The sequence below is a fragment of the Brachyistius frenatus genome, unplaced genomic scaffold (assembly GCF_029030835.1).
Source record: "Brachyistius frenatus isolate BFR_SWC_R1_liver_20210118 unplaced genomic scaffold, ASM2903083v1 Contig_10, whole genome shotgun sequence".
NCBI lineage: Eukaryota > Metazoa > Chordata > Actinopteri > Embiotocidae > Brachyistius > Brachyistius frenatus.
In genome coordinates, this window is record NW_027210609.1 from 5,715,264 (window position 1) to 5,737,717 (window position 22,454).

At 41.6% G+C, this 22,454-nt stretch overlaps 1 protein-coding gene across 3 annotated transcripts in view; it reads left to right on the forward strand.

Annotated features, from left to right (window-relative positions):
- The window catches only part of asic1b (acid-sensing (proton-gated) ion channel 1b), a 150,249-nt gene that overhangs the window by 107,683 nt on the left and 20,112 nt on the right, over nt 1-22,454 (forward strand). For 2 of the 3 annotated variants that reach the window (XM_069691085.1, XM_069691083.1), the window contains one exon: nt 19,639-19,789. In XM_069691085.1, the coding sequence (XP_069547186.1) occupies nt 19,639-19,789 (151 nt within the window). Of the gene's footprint in view, nt 1-12,474; nt 13,252-19,638; nt 19,790-22,454 lie in introns of those variants that run through there. The other variant, XM_069691084.1, reaches the window with a different exon arrangement.

Here is a 22,454-nt window from a genome sequence, read left to right on the forward strand (position 1 = left end):
TCTTTAAAAACCCTCTAATTCCCACGGCGGGACAACATCAGAGCCTCTGAGCTGCGGTGACCACTATCCATTTAAAGCTTCATGTAGACGCAGAGCAGCTGCCAGTGGAAACAAAGTGGTTACATTTTATTTTTTGAACAAACCGTTTTCCCGAGGGATTAAACTGTGTTTGTGTGTTGTGGGGATTAGAAAATAAATATTACAAATCAAACATGAGCTGAGAGTGTGAGCGGCCTTGGCAGGAACTCGCAGTCCTCTCTCTCTCTCTCTCTCTCTCTCTCTCTCTCTCTCTCTCTCTCTCTCTCTCTCTCTCTCTCTCTCTCTCTCTCTCTCTCTCTCTCTCTCTCTCTCTCTCTCTTCTGTACAGGGAGGACCACAGTCCACAGTCCAGCAGGAGAAACGCTATGGCGCTCTGCCACGATGTCCTATCTCTCTCTCTCTCTCCGAGTGATGGATCAGTGTTTTCAAATGCCCCCATTTTAATTAAATCTCTCATCAGTCTTCTTTGCGGGCTGGTGAGAAGAGGTGCAGCAGCCCTCGCTCCCGGGAAAGATGAGTCCGATTGGATATAAAGTTGGGGTCAGTTAAATTGGACAATTACATCGCGGCCTCTCTTCAATATCAGCCAACACTTCATAACACAAATGCTAATTAATCGCTAAAGTAGCATAAGTGAAAGGATAGAACTTTTCACTTTACTCCCAGACTAAGACAGATGAGGCCTAATGATGTTCAAATGAGAGAAACTGCAGTCCTCTCGAGGCGATTATATATGAATAAGACATATGACAAGTGTCCTATACAGGGCCAATAGCCACTTATGAGTAGCTAATTAGGCTGATGAGAGGGCCTTAATGGCCTTTTACAGGATTGTTCCCTGTACTTTGTGCCGGAGCCGAAATAAAACATTTGGCTTCAAATGACAGAATGGATGTCAGAGGTGGTGTTCTTTTAAGAGCACTGGACTCTGCCTCAGTGTTTTCTCTCATTCGCTGACACTCCCTGTGCCTGTGTCTTTCTTCTGGTGTTAGCTCTCTGTGTGTGTGTGTGTGTGTGTGTGTGTGTGTGTGTGTGTGTGTGTGTGTGTGTGTGTGTGTGTGTGTGTGTGTGTGTGTGTGTGTGTGTGTGTGTGCACACGTCTCGTGCGTGTGTGCAGTCGGTAAGCATACCTAAAGGATGAAATGTGTTTCCGGCCGAGCTGATATTCAGTGCCTCTTCTTCTCCAGGTTTTCATAGATGACTGCGTCTAACCTTACCCTAGACTTGTGTGTTTGGATATGTACATGTACGTATGTGTGTGTGTGTGTGTGTGTGTGTGTGTGTGTGTGTGTGTGTGTGTGTGTGTGTGTGTGTGTGTGTGTGTGTGTGTGTGCGCACAAGACAAAGCAACACAAGAGGAGAGATAAAAACATAGTATCAGGTTTTATCTATGTACTTTATATGTTAAATTCCTCTGAATTCTTTTTCCATCACGCCTTTCAGTAGTTGACTCTCTCTGTAACACCGTGACATCCATTTAATGACAGTTTTACATTGATTGGTGATTATATGGATCAGAGGCCATGCTGAACTTGAAGCTACAGAAATCTATTTGTGGTCACAACAGGACCACAAAACTCATAAACATCTTGACAGACTGCAGGTCTTAAACATATTAGGCGCTTTCGGACTAAAGAGATTAATATTTCCAAGAACCGTTGGAGGAAGAAAATGTCATTTTGAGGGACTTTTGGATTCTACTCTCGGGTAAGAACTCTAGCAGAGGAACTATAGGGACGTCAGGGTTCGTTAATTGGTCATACACATTAGCCAATTCAGCACTGGCAACCATTTTAAGCTGTTGGTCAACGTTAGCCGTTAACAACAGCTTTTAACATTAGTCTTAAAAACGGAACATTTTGTTGATTGTTGATTTTGTTGTTCGGCACACAGCAGTGGCGTTGCTACACCAACTGCTGGCCACTTTAATGTCACTTCAGAGTTCCTCTTGGTGGTGCGAAAAAGAAAGAGAAAGAGCCCTCAATACCTATTATCAACCCCGATAATGATGTAAAAGATTTGAGTTTCTTCTTAAAACAATACTCATGCCTATAAATGTATCCGAATATTACGTCTGTCTCAAGGTAACACTTGGACAACTAGAAATGTATTTTTAGGAGTTATGGTCCCTGTAATCACTTCACCTTTCAAATGACATCTGTGAGGGGAAAAATCACAGTCCTCATTCAGTCTAAGCTCAATCAAAGCTAAAAGGTACAGTATGTTCATTGTACCTGCTGTGTGTGTGCGGTGTTATGAAGAGCTTGTAACAGGCAACACAAATCTGACCAAGAAGAAGGAACTTTATCTTTTACATTGTAGTCCCACTTTGAATGGATAACTGATAACATTGTCAGTATACAAGTCATGTCACTAGAAAGGACTTAAACAAATTCTCCCTTTAGGCGGAATTAAAAGAGTGAGACGGGGTTCAAGAGGCTGTACTGTGTCCCAACGAAACATCACAGGTTTCATCCCTTTACTACAATAACAGTGTCCTCAGTAAACCTTGTTATTTGAGAATCTGAACTACATATCTGCTCACTCTCTGTGAGCCACTGTAGACAAGAGCAGCAGCAAACCTCCTTAAATGTAAATGAGCAGTCTTGAGCTAATGTTAGCAGAAACAATCTGTTGACTGAGCTGTTACTTTATCCCAGGATCTGACGAGTCAATGTCGGCAGTCAGCCTGGTTGCCTTTGGGCAATACGAGAGGAGGGGTTCATTATATCATCCAGCGCCGTAGCCTAATAAGCACAGCTGATGCCAATCTTAACAACAATAACGTGTGCTTAAATAGCATGCTATGATAGAATTACTGATACCAGCAGGAGGGTGCACCCTGTTGATTCAAATGCCCGCATCCTTAACCACAGGTTTATATCAGGATATCACTGTTCAGCCAGCTTCAGACGGAGGGGGAAAATAGAGTGGAAAAGTAAATATATCACTCCAGCAATTAGTGAGTGTTTCTGCTACCCCTTTATATACAATACATACTCATGGAAGACATCAGCCATCATACTGCTTTCAGTAAATGCATCTCCAGAGGGACCGTTATACTGCACACCAAAATGAAATCAAAATGAAAGATCCATTTAGGCGTATCCCGGTGCGCAGCTTTGGACTGTCTGTTTCATCCTTTCTGGCACATCTTCTGCTGTGTGTGTGTGTGTGTGTGCGTGTGTGTGTGTGTGTGTGTGTGTGTGTGTGTGTGTGTGTGTGTGTGTGTGTGTGTGTGTGTGTGTGTGTGTGTGTGTGTGTGTGTGTGTGTGTGTGTGTGTGTGTGTGTGTGTGTGTGTGTGTCAGTTTTCCCAGAGACTTGTCAGCCAGTTGGCCAAAGACCGACCCTTCTTCGTTACTCCTGCTTTCGCTGCATGTCTGACGTCCCACTGACATAAGGTGTAGCACAAACACACTCACCTTTTGCCTGCAGTTTAATGAGTTTACCAATGTATCAATGTATCAAAATAGCCTTTAGGGAGAACAAAAAGACTTTAGACATGAATAAATTCTGATGAGGAGCTTCTGTGAAGCAATGCACCCAGGCAGGACATCGAAGAAGTGTGTTATTTCTGTTCTCCGTCTCTCAGAATCTGCTGATAAACCTGTGATTGTACCTGGATAGAGATTGAAATAAATCTAACATGACAGGATATCTCCTAAGGATCTCTCTGGTTCTTGATCATAAAAAATCCAAAGCAAAGTCAGGATAATATTCTGAAGGGGTTAGAGCCGTGCAGTGAGAGAGAGAGAGAGAGAGAGAGAGAGAGAGAGAGAGAGAGAGAGAGAGAGAGAGAGAGAGAGAGAGAGAGAGAGAGAGAGAGAGAGAGAGAGAGAGAGAGAGAGAGAGAGAGAGAGAGAGAGAGAGAGAGAGAGAGAGAGAGAGAGAGAGAGAGAGAGAGAGAGAGAGAGAGAGAGAGAGAGAGAGAGAGAGAGAGAGAGAGAGAGAGAGAGAGAGAGAGAGAGAGAGAGAGAGAGAGAGAGAGAGAGAGAGAGAGAGAGAGAGAGAGAGAGAGAGAGAGAGAGAGAGAGAGAGAGAGAGAGAGAGAGAGAGAGAGAGAGAGAGAGAGAGAGAGAGAGAGAGAGAGTGAGGGGCTGGAGGCAATTATGTCTTTTAAATTGATTGAAAGTGATACATATCTGCAGACGGAGGGGGAAACTTTCTTCATACTGTTGCAGTTTCGTTTGTTCTTGTGCGTGCAAGGCTTATGATATCCGTGTGTCAGTGGCTCCCCCGGTTTAGAAGAGCAAATATAATTGATAGAAACATTTAATAGGTACAGCTGTTGTTACTCAAGGACAAGTGCTGCAGCACATTCAGTACCTCTTGCTAAAAAAATGATATGACTGACAAGAATCTTTTCATCTCTACTCTCACATTTAAAGACGGTGAGCATAATCCCACAATATGTTAAACTACTCCTTTAAGCATTTTTATTGTCTGTTTATTTGACTGATGAAGCTTTAAAGTTGTAGTTTTCTAATTGCATAAGATATTTTTGCCATCCAAATTAGCCATGGCCACTCCTTGTCTTAAATCACCATTAGTGTTTGTGCTTATGACAGCCACATCATTTTTAACTCTCACACAGGAAACTCACCTCCACAACTAATAAAACAAATTGATGGGTTTAGTTTTACAAGAAGCATTCATTTGTAAATGTCAGACAGAAAGGGACCATTTATTCCACAAAGGGCCATTCATTCATTTCTCCCTGAGCAGCAAATAGCAGGCATCAGGCCTGTGGGGACTGGGAGACTGTTTGCTATAGCTAGCGGCCGTACTCTGAAAGTCATTCATCAGAACCGTTTCCCCTTTCCCAAACTCTTCCTTGCGCAGCTGTCATGATGCTGCCGAGATGAATTAGCCATGGCATCCTATGTTTCCCCATTCAGGCAGGGATACTCTTATTGCTTGGTCTCCTTGAATCCTTTTCCAGATTAATGCATTGATGCATCACAGATCACCAATATACACGGTGGTGCTGCCGCACTCGCCGCATGAGAAAACAGGCTTTTGAGGCCAACGTGTCCAGGGTTCAGTCATGTTCGGTCACCAGAGCTTGTAAACGCCAAAGTAATATTATTTTTGAAGGGTTTTTAAGTAGCAAAATGTTTCCCACAGCACCGCTTTACACGCTAGTTGTAAAACAGCTCAAAGGCTTCACACTGTGCCTAAAACAGCTCTAAAGCTTTTTGTAATGTACAACCAACCACTGTAAAATGGGTCAACATGGGCTTTAAAGGCCCACAACAATTTGAATATATTCTTTCATAATTTTAGACTGAGCTCTTCCATGTAAATTTCTCCTTAAAAAATATATATACTAGTTGTCAGTTGTTCCTGCACTTTGTTGTACGCCGGTAGGTCTGCAAAAATTCCTTAATGAGGAAAATTAGCAGCTTTCGGATGCAGTGACCTTTCTTAAATGATAAAGGAATTAGAGACACCTGAAAAAGAAATAAAATCATGTATTAAAACATATTTAAACATTTAATTAAATATCTTATAATAGCATGATAACACAATGTTACTGTGATTTATTAGTCAAACCATGGCAGTACAACCCCAGTAGAATCATAAATACAAAGCCTTGATACCTTGATAAAAATATTTTTAAAAAACTGATAAACTAAAATCTTAATTTTTTTCTTCAGGAGTTACAGTTAAAATCTCTCGTTCATAGTGTTGCAGTATTTCAAAAGGACACTCCAGCAGCAAACGGATGAGTCTGACATATATGACGTTGTAAGGGTTCAACTTAAAAACTGCTGGTCATTGCATTTTACACATTGCAACATAATATTGCTTTCACTGATTTTTTTGAAAGTTCCTCCAGAACCAGACTGGCCACTATAAAGCTTTTTTCACAGGCTTAATTGCCCTTTTTACGACCGGTAAATTGCAATTTAATTGTAAAATTGGTAGAGCCTGCCTTTTTTTTTTTTTTATAGAAGTTCAACAGATTTAGATGTTGTGTTTATGTTTACTCTGCCAATGTGAGCCAATAATAATAACATTTATTTGCCAATGAACATTATTCTCCCACAAAATGTGAGATGCAGCGTACAAATAAATGACTATAAGGCTGCTTCGTGTTTATGACAGTAGATGAGGATGTTCTACTTGTTCATAGGACTGGCTGTACCACATTCAGAGCACTCAATAATTGTAGTATTATAACCAAGGACATGTATTCATAGCACTTACACAATATGGCTTTTTAACTTTTTATGCTCGGGGTGATGTTGATGTCACACAATACGCAGCATTGTTTCAATGCGACTGCCTGGGGCTCGCTGTGTTCACAAGCTTCCAGTGAGCTCCTGAGCTGCTTCCATTGACTCTCTTCTTTCGCATATTTTTTTTTACCGAGGAGCGGCAAACGGTATTTAATTCTACCTTATCGCTCGGCAGATTGAAAAGTGTCCTTTGTGGCATTTGTCCCTTACAGCAGATCATGTACACAATTATCCTCAAAATTGTGTCCTTAAATCACCACCTGCTCCTCTGCAGCCCCCGCAGCTACAGGACTCTGACTGCTGCTGCTCCCCGTGCCTCCGTTCCCTTTGCTCGGTCCCTCGACACCTCCCTCCCACTCTCTTGTCTTTCTGCCTGCTCCCTTGTGGATGCCTTGCCGCTGAATATTCCCAGGGGTAGACAGAGAAGAGAGAGCAGTAACGAAGAGAAGCAGACAGAATATGGAGATCACAGAGGGAGAGGAGGAAAGGGAGGCAGAGTAGAGAACAAAGGTGTGTGGGGGGAAGGTGTACTTACAAGATATGTGGTGGAGAATGGCAGCACGAAGGGAAATGTGTTGGGTATATGCCCTAGCAAACAGACGGGGAGTTGTACTGTAAATATTGAGGGAAACCGAGAGTGGAGATCCGATGATAAAGTTTAAACAGCCGAGTGAATTTAAGAGGCAGAGGTAAGGAGAGAGCTTGGGAGTGGAGCTCGGCGGCGTATCTCGCCTTGTGGCAAGTAGTTTGACTCTGCACATGTCAAGGTCCCGACTGGTCAGCTCGACCCCGACCTGGGCTCAGAATGACAGTTTGATTGAGTGCCGAAAGCCTCTCCACCCAGTGCTCTGACAAACAAACATTTTGCCATCACTGCTTGCAGTCAGACAGATCCCAAAGGTTTATTTACCTATTTCACCCAGAACATCATGTCTCTCCTATTACTGCCTTTTCACATAAAAAAAAAAAAGAAAATGCAAATGTTCATGCATTTGTGATCTCTTGGGCTGAAATTCCTCTCAATAGGAGGTTCGTCTTATGCGATTATCTTTACTGAATGTAAACATGAGTATTGTAGATCCACAGGTCTGTGCTTAGCAACTCTCTTGAATATACAGCCCAGGGTTGGAATATACCACATACGCATATTGAGGGACTGTGCTACATCATACTGCAGTGCAGATTGCCCCTCTTACCTGTTTCCCAAACCATCCAAACCTCCCAAATCCTCTCACCACCCACACAGATGGGTGAAACATAAAACAAAAATATATACAGATAAATGCATTTTCCTAATATCTACCAATTTATCCACATACAGACTTATAAGTACAAGTACACGTACCAATATGTTGCACCACTGCACACAGTGTCTAAGAAAACCTTTTTGTGTGGAGACATGCAGGTACACCCACGTAAGCAAAAATACAGAAATCTCCTGTGTAAACGCTAATCTGCATTGTCTGTTTATACTATGATACAGTATGTATATAACCTTGCAGAAAGGTTCAATGTCCCAAGATTATGGTGGTGAAAAAAAAGATAGAAAAGGAAACAAATTATGAAGTGTATAAAGACACCAAAATACACGAATCATAAAGCAGCCAGGAATGTTTTGCATAAATATAGAAAAAGTCTGAACTACCCAGCAGGTAGCTCTTTGATGTGAGTCAACAAAATGTGCACCATAGGTTTGAATACTAAAATTGAACTCTATGTCTAAAAAAACACGACATAGACCCTGAGCGTGGCACACATGCCAAAAGGTGTAATCCGGTTTGCTGAAATAACTGGTAAAATATGACGTCAAGTGGCAGCTATTACATTTCTGTGCTTGTCAGTGCCTTTTCATTCGTCTTCAGTTGGCGTCTAAGCGTTCACTGCTTCACTGGGCTCACTGATTGAAACTGAAGTCGTTTTCTCATTTGGAGCAACTGTCAAAGCTGAAAATCCTCCCTGAAAACAGCTATGTGCTGATTACTCTCATTCACATTAGCTCCTAGCGATCAAGCAACTTATACTCTGTGGTGTTTAATAGCCCTCAATGGAAATTCATGACATCAGTTTGCAACGGATACTGACATTTGTGGACGCAGTATCTTCCTGTGATTACGCCTCTTTTTGCTTCACTGTCGAGCTGCTTACAGGTCGGAACACAAAAATGCGTCTATAAATTTACTCTGCACGCGATCAGTGTGTTCACAATAGTCCATGTCAGTTTTATGCTTACGAGCTCTGAGATTCATCTCAATAACATCACTAAAATGACTTCACAAGAGACAGATCTGCACTTTCCAATGAAGGCTGAACTGTCTGAGTAAAGCAATGGGTGTATTTCTTTTTTAAGCAACAGCCTTTGGATGCCTGAACTCGATGTTCTTAAAAGAAATAAGCAAGTAAGCATTTTTATAGTCTTAAAAGTTCTGCCATGGGAGCACACACAACGCTGAAAATTCAAGACTCTTTCAGTTCAAGTCTGCATTTTCTTTTGCCCACTACTAATCAAAGAAACTGCTTTTTATGTGTAATTCATTTTCTATTTCTTTTTTTCACTGAAATGAATCAGAAAAAAAAAATTGAAAATGCCTCCACTTTATCCATTTGTTAAAACATGGTTTATTCTCGAAACCAATCAATCAAAAAGGATATTTATTAACAGATGTTTAGGTATTAGTAGATGAAAGGTAAGTTTCCAAGGTCCCTTAAAGAATATCCCTGTTTGCTTTCATAAAAGGTTCATTAGTGAAACGCTCTTAACTGTGGTTTCAGAGCAGCATGCATTTGTTATTCTGTTGTTACTCTTGCTGTGGGATTGTGTTTCTCTGTCAAGCAAGTACATCATTATCCCTTCACCCAGACGGATTAGCTTGTTGCTCAGAGCCTCTCCTCGATATGTCTCCCTCTTGATGAGCTGGCTGGGGAAACAGGTTTGAACAAACACTGTTAAATGCCACAAGTGTCAGGCAGGTTCTCCTGTGAATCCTGATGCACTGTCCACAGCCTCATTAAAATATTAGTTACATTTAATCCAGAGTCATACTCATTGTTTGTTAAGCCTAAACCAGTTAGGCATCAGTTTACACTACACGAGAAGAAAGATTTCCTCTCTCATGTCTGCCTGCCTTGTTCTTGCAGCGTCTTACTTTCCTTCTTTCCCAGGTATTCAGCTTTCTGTACGATTGTAGTCGAGCACATCTTGAATGCCATGGTGCAACTCTTGAACACCGCATGTAATGGTGGTATCTATCCGAGAAGCCATCATGGGCCCACAGTGGACCAACCATTCCCCGTGACACCCTCGCTCGTTGAAATATGAGTAATCACTCCAGTAGAAGACCTGATTATCCTCTGAAGGGACATTATGATGTGTGCCGCGGCATCGACGGCGAGAGAATGGCAGTAAAAAGTATGAGTGAGGAGGCCGTGTCCTGTATGAACCCAAAAATATGAGAGGAGATTAACCTGCTGATGGGGGCTGGATCACATCCCGTATTCCCAGTTATGCTGGAAATTTCTCCCATAGACACACTATGTGGACTTTCATGAAAACTCTGGTGAAGCAGAGCCTGGACGAAAAAACAGCTCGATGTGAAGCACGCCAATGCAGGAATTCATGAGCAGGAAACTCGAGCTGTGAAATTCAGCCTGGTTTATAGGTGTGCGACTTGTTTGCCTTTTAGGCACGAGGGCTGGAGTTTGACCTGCCATTCATGTTCCCCTCATTGTAACCTTTTCCGAACCTTAATCAGATTGCAGCTGCCGTGCACGGATATCGCTTTGACAATGTTTGCATCAGACATTATGTGATGTTTTGCAGTTTTCAAATATCAACATTGCTGGTTGAAAAAAATGGTACACACAGAAGCACACACACACACACACACACACACACACACACACACACACACACACACACACACACACACACACACACACACACACACACACACACACACACACACACACAAAACTGTTAAAGGACCCATCCCATCTTGTAACACTATTTGTTTCAATTAGTGGGTGATATTGAGTCACTGTACTGGTTTGTTTGCCACATAAAATGTCTTCAGTTCTGCAGAAAGCTAGATGACGAGCTAATTGAGATCATCACTTACAGCTATTTTGAACTAGTCTTAACCACATATCAACCCACGGCAAACGAACCAGTGAAGTTATGCAGGTGTGAATTTAGCCCTGAACTCATCAGCTTTGAGTGGATCACCCATGGTAGGCGCTCATCCACACTTTGAATCACAAACACTCAGAGAGGACCGGTAAAGAGCGAGACAGCATCAGTAAAAGCTTCTTTTTTTTTTTTTTTTTTTTTTGCCGAGTCATGCCAAGCTACTCTAGTGGAGTCCCCTAATAAAAATATAAAATTTGGAAATGAGCATAATAGGTCCCTTTTAAATCTGGAGCAGTTGCCGTCTTTGGTTGGCAGCAGCCTTGCTCTGAACTCATTTGAAAGAGGAGAGAGAATTGAATAGTATTTATTGATTGGCTCTAAACGTCAATCACAGGTACCTATCTTGATAGACCGACTTTCACCTTTGTCTACTCTACTTGCCGTAGATGTTTGCGCACCGTCTTCAGTGTGCAGTGCACTGTTACCAACATTTTGGGTGCATCAGTTTCAGTTCGATAAATAATAGTGATTTGGAAAGATCTGGTAAACTGGTGCTTTTTTCTGGTCTGACTTTTCAATCATTGTGTTTCTAGATCTCAGCAATTACCCAAGTTTCAAGAAACTGGATTTACTCTTTAGAACTTATAGCCACAGACAAGGAAAATTGATTTACTAAGTACTCTGCATTCACCCTCTCTCTCTCCTTTTATTCATTTCCATTTCAGATCTTTTTCCTTCGTCATGCAGTGTAAGCAGTTCACACACACACACACACACACACACACACACACACACACACACACACACACACACACACACACACACACACACACACACACACACACACACACACACACACACACACACACACACACACACACACACACACACTATCCAAAAGAAGGAGCCGACGGTTTGACTCAGGCCTGCATGGTGTCCTGCTTTTACTCTATCTGAACACTGTGATGACCAACCAAGCATGAACCACCACTTAACCAACACCCCTCAAGGGGGAGATGGTTTTCTAAAAACGCTTTGTCAATGGTGCATTCATGTGTCTGTCGCCAGCCTGAAACAGGTTTGCCTCATCGCAGCCAAACAGAGGTACTGTAGGGTAAAAAAAAAAAAAATCATTCAGTGGAAGTTTAGGACTTCGAGAGAGACTTTGAAGACGTGCAACAAGATTTCTGTTAGTTTACCAGCTCCTTTTTGTTTTTCTATCAATATTTCATGCCACCGACCAAAACATAGCAGAGAATTATATATCCAGGAATGTCAACTTTGTTTATTACACCTGAGTTTTAAAAATGTTTACGTCTTTTTCTTATTTTTGGTTTTTGTTTTGACTTCTGATCTGCAATGATTGAACTTCAACGGGTGGGACAATAATGAAAGACACTACGGTCTCTTCAGTACCTCATAATGCAGTGTTTCATTTTGAGGAAGAACACAAATTGTGAGCCAGCAGTGATTAGGTGCGTTAGTCTGTGTGCGCCTGAGTGTGCGACTATAGGTGTGTGTGCTATAGGTGTGTGTGCGTGACGGCCTTGAAAAGGAAGACAAATGGCCTTTGAGGCCAGTGGTTTCATTCAGCAAACATCACTGGGGATATTCCTCTGTGTGTGTGTGTGTGTGTGTGTGTGTGTGTGTGTGTGTGTGTGTGTGTGTGTGTGTGTGTGTGTGTGTGTGTGTGTGTGTGTGTGTGTGTGTGTGTGCGCGCGTGTGCGTGTGTTACGAGTGAGGTTGGAGAAAGAAGCGGAGATGAAAAAGTGTGAATTAAAGAATAAGGAGGTCGACAGAACGAACGGGCATTACAATATAAATGCGTGATTTTAACTAAATCCATTGTCTCTGAGGAATTTTCAAAGACTAACTGCTTGTAATTTAGATGAAATAATCTCCCGTACTCCTGTTGCTGCACAGAAGCGCACTAAATCATTCTGAACAACTTCGCTTCCCACCACCACCACCACCCCCACCCCCTCGGACAAGCTCGGGGAGTGCTGTGCGGCTGACAAAATACTCCCCCATCACCCACAAGCTGCTGCTCGGTGCCTGAGAGGACCGAGCGGAGCTGCGTTCGCTTGACTCTCTCTCTCTCTCTCTCTCTTCAAAGTCTTTGAGAACCAGCAGCCATCTGAGAGCGCAGAAGCGAGTTCAGGCTCATTCACTGTGACCACAGCAGGACCGATGTTGAAAGCGCGCACCAGCGTTCCTCCAAAATGTGCCAGTGCGACTCATCTGGATCGAAACCGAGACCGGGCTCCCTCGCTGAAGCCGGGAAGCTTTTCTTGAAACACACCACCTTGCACGGCTTGAGGCACATCTTCCTCAGCGGCTCCTACCCGCGGAGAGTTGCGTGGCTGCTGGCTTTCTTGGCGGCTTTGGCTCTGCTCTTCACCTGGTCCTCAAACAGAGTGCGGTACCTGCTCTCCTCTCCGGTGTACACCAAGGCGCACATGGTGTACGCCAAGCGACTCGTTTTCCCCGCTGTCACCATTTGTAACCAGAACCTCCTGCTTCCGCGGCGGATGAAGAAGACTGACATATTCAGCGCGGGGAGGTGGCTGGGACTTTTGGGGAGGAACTGGCAGGTGTCCCCCGATGCGAGAGAGGCGCTCATCCCTGTGCGCCCCACCGATGGCGGTGGGAGCGCAGCTGGCGAGCCGCCCTGGTCCCCGTTGTCTCGGATTTTGGACTTCAACCACTTCCTCCCTCCTCCGCGGGAGTCCCAGCCTTCCATGAGGCAGCTGCTGGACCGGCTAGGACACCAGCTGGAGGAGATGCTGTTGTACTGTCGGTACCAAGGAGAGCTCTGTGGGCCGCGCAATTTCAGCACCGTGAGTGTGTTCCCAAAGTTGTTGTTTTTTGGTTTGTTTTGACTCACCGACCCACTCCCAACAGGTTGATGCAGCCTTTAGAGGTGGATGCAGCCTTTTTCATTGAGCCTCCAGAGTCAGAGGGTGAACTATGTGTCATTACCTTTCACCATCTTTAATGTGTAGCAAGACTAGATATCAGTTGGCTGCGTAATTAATTTGCGTTAAACACATGCAGTGTGCACAATGCGCATCCCTCTGCCCTGTCGCCTGGTGATGCGCCTCACTAGTTTAATTAACTCTCTCTCAACCTCTAACCACATATACGACACTGATATTTCTATAAGGACTGGTTTTGTGTCAGGCTACAGAGTTCACTCTGACTGCATCGCCATAATATTACTGTGATATTGTTCCTAAACCGACTTGACAAGATTAGAAGTGGGTATGATTTTCATATTCTCTTTTGTTCTTCACCCTCTATCACTTGTTCAAAAATGTATTCAACTATTCTTCCTTCTTGTCCCATACTAGCAAATTATGACGGTAAATTCCACACCAAACCACAAGTTGTAAAAAGTTCTATATTTTCGCTGGAGATAAAAACCTTCTGTGTTTACTACATGCTCTTGAGTGTGTCCCTCCTCTGTTGTGCATCGCTGCTGGATCAATGTGTGTACAATCCTATGCCCACAAGAGACCGATCTGCCCCTAATGAAGACTTTTGATTCATTTAGCAACGCTTTACAACACTCACTGACACTGTGATGGAGAGCAGTTAGCATTGGCCTCATTGGGAAACTGCAGCCCTATTGATTGCACTCCATCATCGAGCTGAGAACAATGTGAAAGTCAGTGTTCCTCTCTCTTCCACCTCATTACCCAAATTTGTTTTGAGTTAAGTAGATTTTCTTCTGGTGTTTGAAATGCAGATTGTTGTTGGAAAATCGTGCAGGTTCTTCCGTTATTTGTAGAGAGCATTACTACGTGTTTGTTTTTTGGTTTTTTTAGGAAAATCTATAATCTGAAATGGCTCGTCTCGGGGGCAGCTCTCAGTCTGTCAACAAAAACTCATAAAGCTACTTTTCTTTCCTCAAATGTAAACGCAGCACAACTAGAATCACAAAACAAGTTATCACAGTGAAACACCTTTCCTCCTAATACCATCTTATAGAATGCTTCATGTCATGCTGAGTTTTTAAAGGGTCACCAAGCAAAAGCAGCCTATTTCATAGATAAACATAATGCCAAAGGCCGAGTTTGGGGGATATGTGCGAGTGCATAGATAATCGATGAGGCCCTCATTGCCTTCGGGGAAGCCAAGGCAAGCTGTCGGCATGATTCAGACCAATGAAATCAGTCACACATGAGAAGTGAGGTGTGGAAAAGGAATGTGAGCCTGGCTACGTACAATAGATTTCAGGATGTATTGACATTCGTGCAGGAACTCCCTACCACCCCATGTTGCTGCGTTTCTCTGGAAACGCTATAAATACAGTCCACCGGCCTCATCAATCCATCCTTCCCTCCATTCGGTGGCTCTGTCCTTCTTTATTCCTGCTTCAACAACACATGCATACTGAATTGTCGTCAGCGGGTCTCTACTCACTCATAGTTCACAGACATTGATTTGAGTTAGGAAATCAATCTGACAACATGCTGTCAGCTTTCATCCCCCCTGTGCAACCCATTGATTGACAACTCTCCGCCCACTTTTCTTAAATCTTACTGGGAAGCCTTTAAGGGTGGATCTGCTCTCTTCATTTCCTATCTGGATAATCAGTGTGATGGGTGTTGTTTTTTTCTGAATTTGTGAATGACATGTTGAGACACAAGTTCACCACAGTGCTTTTGAAAGCCACTGCTACGGGCAGCAACTTTTGTGGGCTCGATATGTATTTGTTGTGTGCAGAATGGCTACAAAGATGTCTAATTACAATTAACTAAGACAAGTGAGAGGAGTAGCTTTGGTTAGATTAAATTTGCAGAGTTGCTTAAACCCACATTAACTGAGGTTTTAGAGATTTGGGGGAAGCACCACAACACAGTATTGACATATTATCTCCTTATGAAGTTGTTATGATGAATAATTTTTTCTGAAACAGATTTCTTTTTACATATCCAGCAGACACAGAGCATCATTAGCAGGCATTTGTAGTAATTTTTCTGTATTCCTATTGAATGTTTGGTCTACTGTAGTCCACCAGCTGGTTACCACCTTTGTGTGTCTTGTTGAGGGCTGGACATGTTATTTACAATAATTTTTTTTACGCTTTTATGCTCAAAAGACATCCCTGCTGGAAGCAATGCTAATGAGACCAATGACAGAAAACCAAAACAGGCAAGTCCCAGGCAGTTAAAACCAAGACAGTTTGTCTCTACAAGCAACACTTCGCACAATCATTCCTGCAATATTTACAACATAAACAGCTACATCATTAGTCCTGAAGACAGTGCACTCAGATATTTTATTAAACAGGTGTGGTTCCTTTGATTCTTCCTAATTGGAAAACTTTCTGTGTAGTCCCGAGTTTGACTTCAGCTGCCTCCAGGACACATTGAACTCACAGCTGCTTTCTGATAACAAGCCAGAGGCATTTTAGAACCTGCGGACAGAATAACATTTGGAAAGGTGTCACGTCAAGCTCCATTTAGTAGCTATTCCCGAGCTTTCATATCACCTGGTCGTCATTAGCAGATAGAGTTTGGTCAGTTGGAGCTGTAGGTGTTGAAGCTTTTCACGATCCCGAGTGCCTCAGGGATTTCTCGTCTCGCTGACTCGACTGAAAGCTGAGGTCTAAAGTTCATTGTTGACTTTTGTAAGAGTAATTGACAAAACAGTCTCATCTCAAGGTCCATTTAGTGGCTTTTTCTGTGTTCTCCTCAAAAACAACTCCTGAAAACTTTGAGGTGAGATTGTTTTTGAGAAGCTTACTGTTCAATCTTGGTTGGAACTAGTTCAGATGTGTTGATTGAAATCTGTGTTATGTTTGATCTCTGAGGTGTTTCATTGGATTGCATTATATTGTAAGATGTTCCTTGTATTCTGCAACACTCTTACGATAAAGACCAATAACAGAAAGTGGATAAACAGCAAAGTAAATTAAAGTAAATACTTCATTATATACTGCTATATAGTATTAATATTTGTTTACCAAAGAATTATAACTTATAACACAATTACAATGTCAGCGCATCGTATTTTTACTTTTGTGAAGTTCACCCCAGATAATCCTCCATAGGTGTTTGTTTATGAAACCGTCATAACATATAGCAGATCTGTGCTCGGCGCTGAGAGGAGGGAAAGTGTTTGCGTGGCACCTTTAGGGAACAGCTTGTACATCCTTGTCACACTGTCATGTGAAGGATAGCCAACGGCCATCTTAACAGATTCAGGCTGTCTGTGAATTATTTATCGAAGGGAAAGATGGTGACATTTCTACACCCGGCGAGAACGAGAGATGCTGATGTTTCTGTCAGTGATTTTTCCTCATAGGTGGCCTTGATTTGAATATTTATTTTCTTGTGTTTACAAGTTAAGAAAATCAAAAGATTCCCATTTTGAATGCAAAGTGTCGGGCTCAGTGGAGCAAAGTCAAATGCAATGCAGGATTTTGTAGGATCACAGATATTTGTCCATAATGCTAAATGAGCAACAAGGTTCATAGCAACAAGTGTCAAAAATGTATGACCACAGTGTAGCAGCTTTCAGTACTGGCCTCATCCCTCCCCTTAATCTACTCTTACTATATTTAGAGGTTTTCTCTGCATAATGTCAACAAACCTTTGTTTCTTGAATAATAAACAGCTCATGTTGAATTGTTTTGGTGTATAATTTTCTGATGCACATGCCCTGTCAAAAAGACAGACAGCTGAATAAGGCTTTTTAACAGACAGACACCAAAAAGCATGTTGAGACTAAGCTCAAACCTCAGAGCTACAGAACACAATGAAGATCCTGAATCCCCAAGGTCACCACCGGCACCCACTGTTGCTGCTCTTCACTCAATGCAGCCAGCACAACCTCCTGGTTACCACAGCAACTCTGACTACGGGGCCTCCTGTAGTCAATCGTCACATTACCAACACATACACGCAGATGGCACGCAGAGGTGGCTCCACATGCGCAAGCAAATACTGTACACCCTCTCCCATATGAGCGGAGCCATTCATATTATTGAACAAATGTGTGCACAGTCACACCACGCCATCACACAATTATTATCGTATTACTGTTTTACCAGCATGTATCTGCCAAATGCTTTTCTGCTTTCAGTGTGAGCAGCAGTGCCACTTCCTCTGCTCAAACTTGTCTTCTGACAAATGGTTAAAATGGTTAAAAATCAGTGCTCTTAAAGATTTTAAACTGAAATCAAACATTACATTTCTCCTGCAGGTTTTGTTACTGTCAGATATTTTGAAGTGCCACTGTGATATTGTAAGATTTCTTTGCCTTTATATTCCAAAGAGTAATGACAAACAGTGATCTGATTACAGTGAGAGGCAAACTCCAGGGCTAAGATGGATTTCTGGGGGTATTTTTTTATTGATGTTTGTATCCTGCTCAGGAGTCTCCGCACATAGGCAGGCGTCGCCGACACTGCTTCTGACTCAGTTTGGCCACTTACGCACTTGAAAGGTCACGTCTCATATTGTGTCTGAGTATCAGAAGATGTTTTTTTTTTTTAAATTTTTTATTACATTTCACTGCTTTGCATCTTAAAAGCTCCTACATAACTGCGCCTTTGGGAGGCAATCCATTGCGTTTCGTGGCCCATTCTTCTCCACGCACTTCACTGAGCAGGATTCACATTTGACCAACTCTCCCTTTGTGAGACATGGCTGCAATTTTTCTCTGCTTTGTGCATCTGGTGTTTGTGACATTTAAGTAATTTGGCATGAAGTGCAAATGTGTGATTCATAACTCAACCTTGTAATACAGGCCTTATGTGTTCTCAATGTCCTCCCAATACATTCACAACAAAGACAGCTGCAACATTTTTAAGCAGTCTCAGCAACAACAAAAAAAACACTATCTCACATTGAATCCTTATCTCCGCTCTATGTTGTGAGTACAGCCTTTGGAGGACTAAAACAAAGACTTATTTCAGTTATTATTTCCCTGCTTGTGTTATTTCTTCTCCGCAGACCCCTCCCCTTCTTCCTTTTACTGTTTCCTCATGAATGTCAAAATGTTGAAGGTTAATAATAAGTTAATTGTGAGCTAGCATGCTTTGACACAGGGCTCACAATCATGCGGCTTGACGACAAAGGGGAAGAATGTTTACTATTGGATCCCAGCCATGGTTTTCCATTTCCTAATGTTTATGATTCAATTACATGTCCATTAGCTCTCTGGCAATCATGTCTTTGCCAATCGGTTCCTTGCTGCACACTACTGTAGCTCTCCAGTGGATGCTACTGTACAGAATATGCCAGATCTACGAATATAGTGGCACACTCAGGTTGAGGGCGGGTACAGTTTGAATGCATCATGTTCATCGATTTATCATACAGATTGAAATCGACATGGGGCATGTTCAGTTTGCTTGATGTGACTTTTTTCAAGATACTTTAAATCCAGTGGAAGAGAAAAAAAGTACGCTCATGATTGTTTGAATGCTCAATGATTTAGTCAATTTTAAAAATGTTCTGGTTCCAGCTTCCTAAGTGAATATATGTTGGTTTTCTGAGTATTGTAGTACATTAATCGGAATATTTTTAGATTTTGGACAAATCAAAACATTTCTGTATGTCACCTTGTACAGTGTAATTGTTCAATTTTGATAACTGATTAATTATGACAGGTTTTTTTCAAGCATAATGCCTTAAATTCTCAGATTTGAGCTCATTAAATTAGACATCACTGACAGATTTTCAATTAACTGCCATATATAACAAAGAAAATTGACTTTTAAAAGCTTGAAAAGTTGAATGTTGAATATTTCTGGTATGATATTTAGGTTTCTGTCAGCTCTAATGATGATTATTGTTCCAGATGTGAAAATGTCTTATCTTCTTTAAAAAGAAACGGTAAATAACTTTTATGAAAGATTTACTTTGATGCCAGCCTTCATCATTGTCGTGTGTGAAATTTCTTCAGCAGAGGAAATCCCCCTCTGAAATAAACGTGTCATATTTACTCAAGCACATACTGTGTCATGCTGTGCTGAGAGGGGCGAGGGATCAGCTTGTCAAAACAGCATCTCTGCACAAAGACTCCTGAGGTCTGCAGCTGATAGCGTAGCAAGAACAGGTTGCAGTAGGTGCTGTTCAGCTGCTTTCGATACAATCCCCTGTTGAATGATTAAACTCACAGTTTTGTTTAATGGTCAGAAATGTGAAAGTTATGATAAACTCTTGAGGCTACTTATGACTAGAATCAATTTTTTTTTCTCTCTATTTCAGATATTCACACGCTATGGAAAATGCTACACGTTCAATTCAGGCCAAGATGGACGGCCCCTGCTGGTGACGATGAAGGGTGGGACGGGCAACGGCCTGGAGCTCATGTTGGATATCCAGCAGGATGAATACTTGCCTGTTTGGGGAGAGACCGGTAAGATCACCTGGAGGACACATCACACAAAACATCCCATCCGCAGTTTTGAAGAGCTCAGCTAAAACCATAAGATTGGTTTTTATGTTTGCCCTCAAGCAAAGACTTAAGTTAAAAAAGAGATCTTTTTTAATCAATTTATCACCAAAGCAGCCAATTATTTTCAAGGCTGGTTCTCTTGAAAAGTATCAAGGGAAAAAAAACTATCACAGGGATTCCCCTCTAATCCCTGAGATAGAGACGTGGCTGGGCTACATTACACTCACTGAGAGTCTTTTGATGTGACTGTAAAATCTTAAATCCGTTTAGTGCAGTGAACTGGTGCATACTTTACAACAAACAGGTCAAAATATTGATTTATGTGTTTTAATGTCTCGAAAAAGTGAAATTCTCAATCAGAAATGTTCTTCACACTTTAATAATGAGTAATAACCGTAAAAACTATACCCTCTGATCTTTTGAAGTGCACCCACTGTGTCAGGGATATTATTGACTAATCTGTATAAAGACAGATGGATATTGATTATGAAAACTTTATTTATTTGCCACTTAATTGCATCACTTGTCAGTTAGGCTTCAAAGCCACATGAATCGAACAAGAGCAGCCAGATATGAAATCAATGGAGGCTTCGACCGCTTCCATTCAGTGTCGACTCTAACGGCAGTCTCTTCTGTTCAGCATTGAAGGCCCTGAAACTTTTTTAATGAAGCTGCATATGCTGCTGTGTGTCTGTATCAATAGTTTATTGGCGCTGGGAAGTAAATGTAAAGAGACAATTCAGAATCGGCATAAAAACACTGCTCACGATGATCATTAAACATGAAGCACAGAGCAGAAAGCCATGATCTGCGCCGATATATTTAAATAGAATCTGTGTCTACTCTAAACCTAAATGATTTAAATATATGAATATTAAATCCTTTTAATGAAGGATTACTAAATTATTGAAAACTTTACAAGAGAGTGGTGAAAACCTAACGATGCAGCAACTACAATACATACAGATGACACACTTTATTCACATGACTGTCACAATTCACTTTTTGACATTAACGATTGTCAGTACTTTGTGTATTGAACTTGACATCATGAAGGTTTCTTTTGGTTTTGCTTTTTTAAAAGGATTGATCTCGAGCTTGCTATATATGTTGTTGGCAATGTTCAAGCTTACTCGTTGAAAGTCCGAGTTTCTTTGGAACTACTTGAAAACAATGGAAGGTAACAAAATGAGGAACATTTGTCTTTGTCTCATCTTGTTTCCTTTGATATTATACCTTGTTTTTCCAAGGACCGGACACTTTTGTTCATGTTACTGCCCTGATGACGCAGATTTATCCTGTTATAACAGCATTTGTTACCTGTTTGCTTCATCTGGCTGGATGCCCAGAAGTGCCTAATGTGCCAGATCAAACATCTGGGGCTTCATGTATCAGAGCATATGCAGAACTTGTCTTTAACAGCAAGAAAACTGGTATTCATCAAGCACATACAAATTGTCACAATGATCGGTGATATACCTCATTACTTCTGCAACCATTTCCTTGTGCTTTTACAATTTATGTTAAGAAAAATACCCCCAGAATGTTAAACATGAACTACAGCCTCCGTTTGAAAGCAGTAAATGACAAAGATAAAGACGAAAATAGCTCACTGGCAATAATGTTACTGATATAGTTGTCTGGGAAAGCTTCCCATCATGCACCGGGACAAAGGATTTATGGATATAAGTGACTTATTATGTGAGGTCCTGCATCAGCAGGTTATTTTATGTTAAATGAGTTATTCAGCATCTCCATTGTTTTCCACATTACAGTTGTTGTCTAGTCGTTACTACGAGGTTGGAAGCACAATTTCCCTTACGTGCAACATTTTTGGGCTTGAAAAGGTTCATCGGTTGTTACCCTGTAGACTGGACTGCACGTTGAAACTGAATCTCTTTTATTGCTTCATAGCCAAGAACCTGGGATCACCACCGTTATAAATGTTATTCACTTCCTTTGATGGTCAAATAAAGATTTATATTATACAAAGTAGATGCAGCAGCACTCCCCTGCTCTTACATTCATTCACTTGTTAATTCAGCAGTTTAACTTTTTGACGTTTGGCAGATAATACACCCAGCAGGTGATCAGTGAGGCAGTGCTCGAAAAGAAAAAAAAAAGACAAAATGACTGCATTAATGTCAGAATTTCATTCCGGAGAAACTAAATGGATGGCACTTGCATAGTGATTTTCTACCGTGGTGAACAAAGCGTTTTACAGTTTTTACATGTCACTCACCCATTTAAACACACTCAGAGATCGATGCAAGTAAAACAAGGGACCGGCCTGCGCAATGGGAGCAAAGTGGGTCCACCAGCTTGGACCTGGGTGTTGAGCCTTTTTCATTGAATTTCATATCTTAAGAAATGATAGTTTAGGAATAGGAACAAGAAGAAATTATTCATCTAGATTTAATGCATAGAAATTGGTGTTTACTGGGTTGAAGAATAATACTGTGAATGCACAAACAAATGTTAAGATCACACCAGAGGTAAATCTGTGAAAAACCAAAAATCCAAGCCATCAACAGTATAATTTAGTGGTCTCAAAAAGTATTTGGATAGTTAAACTGTCACGAGCTCCCATTGAACAATTCTGGGATGCCATTGAGAAAATTAATAT